Source organism: Melitaea cinxia, chromosome 8, assembly GCF_905220565.1.
Source record: "Melitaea cinxia chromosome 8, ilMelCinx1.1, whole genome shotgun sequence".
NCBI classification, from domain to species: Eukaryota; Metazoa; Arthropoda; class Insecta; order Lepidoptera; family Nymphalidae; genus Melitaea; species Melitaea cinxia.
The window spans coordinates 16,899,803-16,912,573 of NC_059401.1; the positions used below are offsets into that span (position 1 = coordinate 16,899,803).

The 12,771-nt window shown below is 37.1% G+C and overlaps 1 protein-coding gene across 1 annotated transcript; it reads right to left on the reverse strand.

The window, feature by feature from the left end:
* Nucleotides 1-815: 815 nt before the first annotated feature.
* On the reverse strand, nt 816-12,771 carry LOC123655806 (GRIP and coiled-coil domain-containing protein 1). Its single transcript, XM_045591560.1, has 13 exons — nt 12,468-12,771; nt 12,261-12,353; nt 11,743-11,852; nt 11,240-11,385; nt 9,313-9,395; nt 8,712-8,884; nt 8,155-8,368; nt 6,282-6,526; nt 5,191-5,337; nt 3,793-4,002; nt 2,710-2,819; nt 2,232-2,309; nt 816-1,065 (listed from the first exon to the last, which is right to left on the reverse strand). The coding sequence occupies exons 1-13, from the start codon at nt 12,550-12,552 to the stop codon at nt 894-896; spliced, it is 1,866 nt and encodes a 621-aa protein (XP_045447516.1). The 5' UTR covers nt 12,553-12,771; the 3' UTR covers nt 816-893.

The following is a 12,771-nucleotide window of genomic DNA, read 5'->3' on the forward strand; positions in this document are numbered from 1 at the left end:
TTTCCATATCTTGACTTTGACATTTCAATGTAAGCTAATCTATAATATAAAAATGAGTCGCTAAATGTGTTGCTAAGCGCAAAACTCGAGAACGGGTGGACCGATTTCGCTAATTCTTTTTTTAAAATATTCCTTGAAGTACGAGGATGGTTCTTACGGGGAGAAAAATTCTAAAAAAAAATTAAATTTCCTGAAAAAGTCTAAAAACAACACTTTTCTATACTCCCATACAAAAGATTTGTGATAATACTTAAAAGTCAATTTGAACTTTAATACCATACGATAAAGTTTGTGTTAGGCGATACGAAGTTCGACAATTTTTCTTTATCAATTCACATAATATTTGTGATTAATTAAATCGGTTTTCAAATCAGTAGCAAATAAATATTATCAATAAAGTTAGAAGGTGATATGAACAATTTCTTAAATAATTATTTATAAATCTTCTCTTTATTATTTATAACTTACACTGAACTTAGACTTTATAGTTTGGCATTAATTAAATTTATCCCATTACTCATTATTAAACCAGAACTTGTCGTGTTGTCCACTTTATAGTACCTACTAATTTTAGTATATTTAGAAAATTTATTTCAGTAAATCTATTTATTAGTATTAATTCGACCGCGACACCGACGGTTTGCGGGTTCGATTATATCTATCTTCGCGGATGGATATTTCTATAAGTACAAATATTCCTTTCCACTTTGGATGTCTATCCTTGTGTGTCACATCACCGTGCCACGGGGAGTACGTTAAGCCGTCAGTCCCGGTTGTTGTCATGCACACCTGATAGCGAGTATAATAGCGCAGTAGAACAGCGTGGTGGATTAAGCTCCAATCCTCCGACGTGGAGAAAAAAGCCTATGCCCAGCAGTGATATGTTAATTCTATTACAATGTACTAAATACAATTTTTCTCTCGCTATCAGTAAAGTGTAGTACTGCAGCGATTGCGTTCAACATATGCTTTCTTCCCGCATAGTCGCTCGACATGAGATATGCCATAACTACGTTCTTTAAGTATTCCAAATTAGCGCCCTCTCTTGACTGGCTTCTTCTTAACCTAAAATATAAAATTATCATCTCAATTTTAACAAATTTTAGTTGATATTAAATTGAACTAGCGTAGTGTACCGTGACCCTGCTTTCTGCTCCTTCTCTGTTGGTTTGATATCCCTATTTATATATGTATTATTTGTATTATTTATCGAAAATTAAATATATATCTATATGTCGGCTGTTGCTTCTTATCTTAGGAACAGCTGACTGTGTGTGATCGTTTAAAAAATAAGAAAAAAAAGAGTTTGTTTCAGACCACACGACTGAAGTAAAACTACTTTAACTTCATCTAACTTATATCTCCCTCTCAACTTCCGTTCGCCTCGCCCGATCACACTTTTCGTAACGCTCTCGTCACGCATTCACCAGCTTACTTCTCAAGTCAAGCGTGCATAAAGAAGTTTTAATTTAAAATAAAAAATATATCCAAGTTGTTCAAATGGTGAGATCTGTAGATGTAAGATGTTCCGCGTGAAAAAAAAAAAACAATTTCGCAGACCATTTTTTATTAGTAACTGACAAATACAACTAAAGAACTGCATATTGGAAAGCGAATTGGAAAGAATTATTTTCCACGTAGATTTTTTTTTTTTTTTACACACGGTCATCTGTCCCTAAAGTAAGCAACTTAATGCTTGCGTTATAGCTAACAGCCGACTAGTATAGCTACATATATTTTTTTGAATTGTTTGTTTGAATGTTACTTATTGTAATTTAAAGGTGTGTTTAAGTGCTCGCGAAAGGTATTATGCAGAATGAGTCGATCAAAGTAGTTCGTCTATTTTGACAATGTCAAATTTTAATCTACGTCCAGAGAACCCCTCATTTGAAAGAACGCAGTAAGGAGTTGAACACCTTATATATAGAGGGATACAAGTGGAAAACATTAATAAAACTATACATATTACGAATAGTTCCAATTCGAAGCTAAAACCAAAAATTAGTTTGAACAATTTTAGTAAAAAAAAAATAAAGTCATTCAAACGGAAACAATGGTTTAAATATAACATCGGTTTTAGTTTTGTAAAACCTGTCTTTTGTTTAAGCTACTGGTTCTATTTAATTGATTTTATTATTACTGAAACTTTGAAGTCCTTAGAAAGGTATTGTTTTGATTCTAAATTTAAAAATGAAAAATTGAAATTCGTTACCATGTATTATTTATCTTACCTGTCAATTTCTTCTTTAAGTGTTCGTAAAACTTCCTTGAACCTCTCTTTCTCTATTGTTGCATCACGTTGACAATCTCTGTGAATAAGAAAAACAAAATAATTTTAATACAGACCACAAAGTAATTCCACTGTCCGCTACTAGATGGCGTTGTATACCAAAAATATTACATTTTTTATTGGATACACGACTGTTTATGTTTAGTAAAAATAGTTTGAAATATAGATTGAGGGAAAAGCTAGTAAAAACCTCATTTATTTACGGATTTAAGAGCTATAGCTGACAGCATGAAACATCCTGCTAAAAATCTGCAGCAGCCCGACAGGGGAAGTACCTCGATCTTACAGAAGATCACAGCTAAATAATACTGCTTTCAAAGTAGCACTAATACAACAAGAAATGCAACAAGGAATTATTTTTTTTAAATATATATGTTGTGTTTATTTGATGATTAAATAAAAAATCAATCTATAAATACCTGTACTGTCCCTCTAGAACATGCTTCTCACGTCTCAGTTGAGTGATATCAAGATCTTTCCTCGCTAATTCGTGGGCATAATGTAGCAAGTGAGGCGGAGCCGTACCATCCTGAGACAAAGGCATATTTAAAACTACTTATAGCCAAACAATACATAATACAGCCTTGTGACTGATGTAGACAGACATGATCCGAACAAACGGTTTAGTTGGACAAGGTTTGAACAAAATGAGTTTAAAAGTATGGTGTCGTGTGCATTTAATTTAAAATTTTATCATTCAAATATATAAATTTATTATTTTAATAATAAGATAATATGTATTTATCACGGAATAGTGGTTAATGCGTAACTCTCTTTTCGAAAGGAATTCTGATCGCCAACCTAAAAGTCACACAATTGCTAAAGACAATTTGTACCAAGGGTATATATTTATATTAAAGTTTTTTTTGTCTAGACAGTCTTAGAACTCGAGTTGAAGTGCCACTATAATATATATAAAAGTGTGTATGTCAGCTCCGTCGCTCGACTGCAGTTCACTCCTTCAGATCGACTGTCTAAATAGGCACAAAAAAGGCTTAACTAGTCTAAGGAAAAGATTAGACCATATCAAATGGTAAATAAACGAATCAAATAACGCCATCTATCTGTCTAAGATGGCGTTATTAGAAAACGTCATTACGCCATCAATTGGAACCTTATTGGTTACGATAGATGGCGTTACGAGAAACGTAACGAGGTCATTCGTTCAGTAGATTTTACTCCTTATATTTTTTTCATGCCGGGGGTCTTATATGAAAATCAATTCTTAAGGCGTAAATTCTAATAGTATAAAAAAACGAGTATGCTTTCGACCACACCACTGAAGATAATCTTCTGCACAATAGGCATGTACTTTGTCTTAGATATACGAAACATATATAGCTATGAGAGAGAAAGGAAATGTGTGCCCGCACCTCCCTTTCTTGCTTCGCCTCTCCCGATCACACTTTTCGTAACGCTCTCGTCACGCATTACAGCCAAACCAGCTTACTTAAATAATATTTACATCAAAAATATAAATTCTTAAATAAAACAAAGCTTACATTTAAGACCATATGTCCATCTTTGAAGTTACCATCTTCAGTGCTGACTTTTCTAGAACGATCGTTCCTAGACCTTATGTAGTTGTCTGTTTCTTCGAGCAACGTTTCGTATCTATCTCTTTGCGTTTGTACTTGCTTTTCTAAACTTTGTATTCTCGTTTTGAGATCTGAAACCACTTCTTTGTGGTATTCCTTCTCGGATTTTAGTTTCTGAAAATTATGGAAAAAATGAAATTTTTGTGATTTGTGCTTTTGTGGCTAGGAAAAAAATGTCAATTTACAAAACAATATTTAAAAGAGAACCAATTGAAAGTTTATCCGAAAAATGAGAAATATAATATAAAAAATGTTTTGAATTACTTTTTAACCACTTTCAAAAAAGGAGCTTCCTCCTTTTTTGAAAGTGATTAAAAAGTCAATTCGATTGTATATCTACAAGTACTTTTCTAGCTATATCTAGTAATGCATATTTACTTGACCAATTTTTCTTCGACCTACGTTGTATTATACCGCATATAATCTTTCACTCGGTACACCGATTTTGATAATTCTTGTTTTAATCGAAAGCTGATGCTTGTCTTGTAATCTGATTTAAATTTGTTTGAGATCTGATCACAAATTTTTGAGTAATATTTGATAATGCGTATTTACAACTACTATTTTTTGCGTCTACTTACGTTGTATTACTTGTCGATGTAATGCAAGCAGGTTGAAGACTCGAAAAAAGTTTAAGCATTCTTCAGATAGTTTTAGACATATTTAATTTATTATTATCTTATATTACTTTTGTATTATATTCATCACTCATCATTACTTCAGCCTATCGCAGTCCACTGCTGGACATAGGCCTGGTCTTGCCCATAGTCACCACGCTGGGCAGGCGGGTTGGTGACCGCAGGGCTGGCTTTGTCGCACCGAAGACGCTGCTGCCCGTCTTCGGCCTGTGTATTTCAAAACCAGTAGTTGGATGGTTATCCCGCCATCGGTCGGCCCTTCAAGCCGCAAGGGGGTAGTGGAACCGTGTTATCTCTTAGTCGCCTCTTACGACACCCACGGGAAGAGAATGGTGGCTATATTCTTTACTGCCGTAACCACGCAGCAGATTATATTATATTGTTTTCGCAAAACACAAAAAAAAATTAACTAAAAAAAATTGGTTGTCTGTAAAGTTGGTTTACGGACGATAGTTTAACGTGACAACGTCATAACAAAACATCTCCTAGGACGTGTAGGCCAATCGAGTGGAAGAGAGATAGATGCGGCGCAAGTCATCGAGTCATCCTTTTTTGTGCACGCAGCCGACCTCCATCGATTTATTAGACGTTGTCACGCCAAAAGGACCACATTCATGAAATCACCGTTACATTGCCAGTGATACAGTATATGAAGTAATGTCACCTCTTCATGAAGCCGCAGAGAATCAAACTTGTCTTGTTTCTCGTCTTCCAACAGTAACATATAAGTTTCCACTTTTTCTTTTAATACTGCTATCTCGCTTTTTAGATCTTCTATCTCGCTTTCGACTTCTTGTCCACTCTCTCTAACCTGATAACAACAAAAAAAAAATATTATCTATGGTTAAAAAAAAGTTTTGATTCGCAGTTTTATAGTTCTCACAGTTGGTATAATTGTAGTGTTGCCATATAAAAGATTTTTTTTTTTTAATTGACGTAAATCAAAAATTAAATAATTTTTCTAATATTTTTATTTGGTGCTTTTTGAGGAACGCCAAAAGATTATGCCGTGGACACTAATAACGTATTTATTTTGTTTAAAAAGTTAAACTTTTTCTTTTGCACCCTATTATTGGTTATCGGGTTTTGGGTCTCTTTCTTTTAATCACGATGTTGATTTCCCACTAAAAAATGTTTTTAGGTTTCCGTACCCAAAGGGTAAAAACGACTTCGCTGTCTTGCCGTCCGTCTGTCTGTCTGTCACCAGACTGTATCTCAAGAACCGCGATAGCTAGACGGATGCAATATTCAAAAATTATGTATTTATGTTGCCGCTATAACAACAAATAATACAAACAAAATAATATATATATTTAAGGGGCTCCAATACAAAAAACGCAATTTTTTCCCATTTTTGCTCGATATTAATAAATGGTAACAGGTAGGCACTTGAAATATTCACAAAATACTTAATTGTATATTTCATCATCATCATTAGCCATAGTCCGTCTATTGCAGACGATTTAGACAGTGTCAGACAAACACTGTGTCACCTAGGACACTCTTCAGGAAAACGCAGAGTTGAATTGTATATTTAGTTTAGTAATAGTAAAATTAAAATAAAAAATTATTCAGACAAACAAAAATTGTCTAAATATTTTACCTAGTCAATGGTACGGAACCCTTCGGACGCGACTCCGACTCGCACTTGGCCGGTTTTAATTAATATTTTTTTGCTGTCGTTATTATGACCTAATATCTGACAAACTTTTAGACAGAAAAAAAACTATTACAACGACATATATAACAACTCACCTTAGCATTATGCAACTTGTAATTATCGAATTCGTTTTTCAGTTCATCATATTCCTGCCTACATTTACTGTGAAAATTCTCATAACCGTCAAGTTTGAAGATAGCCGACAAATCAATGGGATTGCCAAGTTTGTCGTTTTCCGCGATTAACTCCTTTTTGAGTATGTGTATTTTGTCTATTATTGTTTGCAGATACTCGCTATCTGCTAATTTTTCGTTATCCGTTTCGCTTATCTGATTCTCCTCTGAAATTTATGTTTATTTTTAGTATACCATTTTTTTCGACGATTGTTAGATTGGTGGACGTTTACAGATTATGTTTTATTTAATGGCGTTAATTTACCACACTGAATAAATCCCTGAATATATGTCCACACGACCTTTTTAGCCAATTGGAAAACCTTTTTTTTTATTATTTTATTTATTCTTAATGTACACCAAAATACAGACCCATATAAAGAAAGATACAATACAAGATATACAAAGGCGATCTTATCGCTAAATAGCCATTTATTCCGGATAACCTTTGGGTACTGGACACGATACAGTAGCAGCGGTTAGAAGTGTGCACAAATTCAGGAGGAAAATTAATAATAACTAACGTAACTAACTAAAAATACGAGGCATTATCAGACATACGTAGACATAAACTACGATATGATAGACTTACATCAATATAAAAAACTTATATAGAAATAAGCAAATATTTTTTTTTTATATATAAAACACATATACATACACACATATATACATATGAAATAAACTACAAATCACGACAGTTATGACTTAATGAGCGACGTATTTGCGTTGGAGCTCGTCTTATTGAAAGCGGAAGAGAATACCACAGACAGATAGCATTAACAGTAAAGGAATTGGAGTAGAAGGAAGTAGAATGGGGAGGAATTTTCAGAAGCAATTTGAATTCAGATCTAAGGGAACATTCATGGGAATTGCAAAGAAACGTAAACCGTTCTTTAAGGTAATGAGGATTAAAAAGAACACAGTAGAGTAGAGTAAGTACGTGGGTATTCCTGCGAAGGCGAATTGTGTGCCACTTGCCGTGCCTAACTGAGGTAGGGCACAGCAGGAATTTCCTGCTCAAAATATGGAGCAGCCTGACTGGGGTAGTACCTCGACCTTACAGAAGATCACAGCTAAATAATACTGTTTTCAAGCAGTATTGTGTTCCTGTTGGTGAGTAAGGTGACCAGAGCTCCTGGGGGGATTGGGGATTGGGTCGGCAACGCGCTTGCGATGCTTCTGGTGTTGCAGGCGTCTATAAGCTGTGGTAATTGCTTACCATCAGGTGAGCCGTACCCTTGTTTGCCGACTTGGTGACATTAAAAAAAAAACTTGAGTATTTGAGAACCATATAATATGTCCAGCAATTTTTTATTTTACAATATCATTTAACGCCCCTTTGTGAGTAGCGCCGGGCATGAGCTCCCCCCCCCCGTGCCTCCCTCCGTTAGGCCACTGCTCCTGTGTATATATCCAGGATACATAAGCAAAAACGCCGAGAATATGTGCAGGGGTCAAATTCGCAAACGCCAGCGCAACAGCTATAAACCAGTACTGTGAATGATATTATCTCTTTACAACATATTATTATTAAAATGTAGAACTAGATTTTTCATCTACATCTTTCACCTACATCATCTTTACCCGCACAACAAAACGATAAAAACAAAACATGTTACTCAAACAAATACCAAGTAAATAAAAATTTGAATATTTATAAACACACACACAGTCCCAATGACCAACATAACTTTGACAATCTTTGTCTGATCCATAATTTCGAGCAAACAAAGGCAGAATACGAGCCTACAGCTACGTACACTTACATACTACTAAAACAGATAAATCTTACCAACTCCATTACTGGCTATTTTGTCCAACAGTCTTCCGTTTAAAGAATCTCTCAGTTGCTGGATGAGCTGCTGGTCACGTCGCCGTAGCAAGTCGTACTCGCCTATAGTCTGCGATAACTCTGCCAGCTTCCCTTCCAGTAGCGCAACTCTTTCCTCTTGTCGCGCGCAGATTTTCCGGGCCGATTCCTCTGCCCTCTTCGCTTTTATTTGTTCCTTTAAAAATAAGAATTTTGATGTCTTATTTTCTAATTTTCCAACGTATTGATAAAAGAAACAAAATTTCCATTTTCATTGAGGCAGGGTCACAGTAGGATGTACCCTGCTCAAAAATTTGGAGCAGCCCGACTGGGGAAGTACCTCGACCTAACAGAAGATCACAGCTAAATAAAACGGTTGGGTCGGCAATCCGCTTATGATGTTTCTGGTGTCACCGGCGTCTATAGGCTACGGCAACCACTTACCATCAGTTGGGCCCTAAGCTTGTTTGCTGACCTAGTCGTGTATCGTTTGGGCGTCCGTGCGACGTGTTTCACGTGTACAGTGTACAACGCAGTACCTCCCGTATGGCGATGGAGTGCGACTGCTCCAGTAGCGCCAACTTCTGTTGCAGGCGTACGAGCAGCGCGGGTGTCTCCACAGTACGTGCCTCGGCTCGCTGTAGTCGTCGCTGTGACGCCTCCAATGAACTGTTGAGGTCGCGGACTCGCTTCTCCAGTTCTGCTTGGGAGGCTGGAAGTGATATTCAGTTCTCTACACAGGTGTCCCAGAAGTCGACGTCAAGGTAAAGGCTAAGTCATAATAGTTGTCAGTAAAATATAAAAAAAATCTAGGTCTTATATTTTAAAAATTATAGACGTTCAAAAAAAAGTAGAGAAAATCTACAGTCTGTGACGGTTTCTTCATCCCTGCTGCTACAGATATGTACTTTTTTGGAATTTGTTTTTTGTCTAATGTAACCCTGAATACTTTTTCTTTAAAGTCTGAACTGAAATTTAAAGTCAATTTCTCTAGCTCGGAAGTAAAATTTCACCATTTACCCAACCAAAAATTCAACCCAAAACCAAAAATTCCCGTTCACCAGTTTAGAACCCACTGGGTTTCTTTTACTGGGGAGCAGTGAAGGTTGACAGCCACTGCCTCCAGACATTTATGCCTACCTTGTGATTCTGAATTGTGTTCAACTTTGTCCTCCAACTTCTCTTTAGTCTTTCTTTCATTGTTTAATTTCATGTGTAATTCTCTGCAAAAGAAACAAAATAAATGTGTCATATTGATGAAAGTTATTTCATCCCCACCTCTTGTCCAGCTGTTGTGACATAGTATTTATTAGACTTAGCTTGACATACGGGGGTGAATGGGTCCAAAATGGCAAATTTCAAGTGACATATTTTAGGCATGACTCCATAATATAGAAAAAAATTATCTAACTATAGAAAATAATCGACGACCGCTCTGGTGTATCGGTGCGTGTGCCGTGTTGGCGGCGCCTTAACACCATCAATCGGGGGTTCGATTCCCACTCAGAGTGGATATTTGCGTGTATACATATAATTATTTCCGGTCTGGTTGTTAGTACTTGTGGGTCTCCCCACCGTGCCTCGGTGAGCATGTTGAGTTGTCGGTCCCGGTTGTTATCATGTTCACCTGATAGAGATCGTTACTCATAGTAGGGAATATATCAGCCAGCCCGGAGTAGAGCAAGTGGTGGATTAAACTCTGATCCTTTTGAAAGAGGCCTATGTACAGCAGTTCGCGGTTACCTGTGGGGTGAAACAGGGATGCGTCTTAGCACCCACACTATTCGCGCTGTACTTTGCAGCTGTAGTACAGGAGGTCATACAATTAGCCTCTGAAGGGGTCCGCATCCGTTTCCGTACGGACGGCGGTATATTTAATCTGACTCGACTGAAGGCCCGCACCTAAGTGTCGCATTCTCTGATCACCGAAATGATGTACGCCGATGACCTATGCTTTGTTGCAGAGTCCCCAGACGGCCTGCAGCTGCTGATGTCCGTTTTCGACGAGTCGTGCCGAAAATTCGGCTTAAAAATCAGTGTCAAAAAGACGGAAATAATGTCTTTAGACATACAAGGTCACGAGACACTGGTTATAAAACTCGGTGGGGAGGAGCTGAAGTAGGTCGACAAGTTTCGTTATCTGGGGAGCACAATTTCATCTAAATGTGACCTAGATGCGGAAATCAACAGCAGAATCGACGCTGCTGTTGCATCGTTCGGCAAGTTGGATGCGAAAGTCTTCAGCTCCCATGATCTGAGGCTGGCGACTAAGGTCTCCGTCTACATGGCTGTTGTGCTGCCCAATATCCTTTACTCTGCCGAAACATGGACCGTGTACCGCCGTCATATACAAACGCTCGACCGATTCCACCTCAATTGTCTGCGTAAAATACTCAATATTCGATGGTCTGATCGTGTAAGGAACACCAAAGTGCTGCGAAGAGCCAATGTGGATGGCATTGAGGCTTATCTTATGCGGCGTCAGCTTCGGTGGTGCGGACACGTGTCGCGTATGGCGGAGCAAAGAGTCGCTAAGCGCATCTTCTACTCGGAACTTGAGGAAGGCAAGCGTAAGCATGGCGGTCAACTCCTCAGGTACAAAGATGTGCTCAAGCGACATATGAAAAATTGCAGCATCGACCCGCTGCAATGGGAGCAGCAGGCAGCCGGACGGCCAGAGTGGAGGGCGCTAGTTAAAGCTAGCGTCCAGAACTTTGAGGATAGGCGGCTCTATGAGCTGGACGCCAAGCGAGATGAACTAAAGGTCCGACCACCAGCGACCTTTAGCTATAATTATGTTAACGGTGTGCTAGCGTGCCCGCAGTGTGCGAGGACTTTTACAGAAAAAATTGGCTACATAAGCCACGCGCGAGCACACCAAAGACAAAAACGGAGTTGAACGCAGTCGCCGTGGCCGTAATCGGCTGGGAGGAGTATATATATGTCCAGCAGTGGGATATAACAGGCTCAAGCAAGACAATCGACAACTAATATCATATATATCTTCCAATACTTATAATGTTTCTATCTATCTTATCTAATCTAATCTATATTATCAATCACTTACTTTAACATAGCAGAATGATCAGCCCTTTCTTTCTCTCGTTCCTGAATCTCGTATGCAATCTTAGCTTTAAGATTACCTACTTCAGCCAAATGTTGCTGTACCAATGTTTTTGTTTCTTCCCTCATCGATGCTATCATGTTCTCATACTGAAATAGATATAAAAAAATAAATAAGAGCATAGCATAGCATATTTTGTTTTCGTTGACATGAAATGTTAAAGCATTTATTATATTTTTCTTATACATAAAGCAATAGAAAATAAGCCAAGGTTATTCCTTTCTTTTTTCTTTGTTTGAAAAAGGGTCAGGAAAGACAGGGAAGGAAAGAGTGATAAACAATACTATAAAGCTGACAATCTAATAGATCTGATTAACATTTATTTTTTTTATTCTAGGTTATAGACAATAAACACACTCCTGGAGAGCAATAGTGTGTCAAACAACCTAAAACTATTGAATTTTAACAAGAGTGTAACGACAAAGGTTGTATAATAAATTTTTTACCTTATCCCTGGTAACTTTTTTATCAGCCTGAAAAGCTTCTTCCATTCGTGCCTTCTCTGCAGTGAGTGTGGATAATGACAGTGTGAGAGCTGCAATGGAATCCTTTGAAGCTGTAAAGTAATAAACATTTTTATTTATTTAAATTTGAACAATAGCATTCCTGTATATGTGGTATGAGAGTGGTGTTACAGTTAGGAGCACGATAGAACTAAGCAGCTTTTTCATTGTTTCACATACTTATTGAAGCAAAATTCTTTATGCACGCTTGACTTGGGGAGTAAGCTGGTGAATGCATGACGAGAGCGTTACGAAAAGTGTGATCGGGCGAGGCGAACGGACGACATATGTACATATAGATGGAGCTGCTCTACTTCAGCTGTGTGGTTTAAAGCACACTCGTTTTTTTTTTAACATTAATTGTCTACATTATTATGAAAAATTTTTACTGCATTTTTGACTCTGTCTTCAGTAGTAATATATTATTGCTAATTAAAGTTTCAGTTTCAACGAAAACATACCATCCTCATTACTTTCAGTCCGGTTTAAAGCCTTCAAACTTATTTCCAAGGCCTCTTTTTCTTTCGCAAGACCTTTATATGCAGCTACAACATCTGCAAATGGAATAACATTACAATGTCAAAAAAACTTTCAAAAATCAAATTCACCATATGGTTTAATAATAGCCTATATATCAAGAAAATTAAATATAAATGAAGTATAAATACCTCTTAGTCGTCCTTCGTAACGCTTAATTTGATCCGCTTGTTTAGTTATTGTCGAAATAAGTTCTTGTTTTGATAAAGATTCCATTATATCGAGTGTCCAAACGTAACGCAGGTTTTACCGTTAATTTACGACTGTTAAATATAAAAATAGGCGATCAGAGCACGCATAATATTATTAAATTTAAGCCCACTTTTGATATAAATTTCACGAGTTTTATGGTAATAATTATGAACGATTCGACATGATTTTATCAGAATTCACAACAAATACAAGGTACTCATAGAATTTTAATGTCATGTGTCA

Bases quoted from the DNA above. Each gene is read 5' to 3' on its own strand.
- LOC123655806 (XM_045591560.1), bottom strand. From the start codon at position 12,552: ATGGAATCTTTATCAAAACAAGAACTTATTTCGACAATAACTAAACAA. The intron at 8,369-8,711 runs GTACTGCGTTGT...TTATTTTTAAAG, and splicing joins ACTCCATCGCCATACGGGAG to GAACAAATAAAAGCGAAGAG. The intron at 2,820-3,792 runs GTAAGCTTTGTT...CCTTTGTCTCAG, and splicing joins ATGGACATATGGTCTTAAAT to GATGGTACGGCTCCGCCTCA.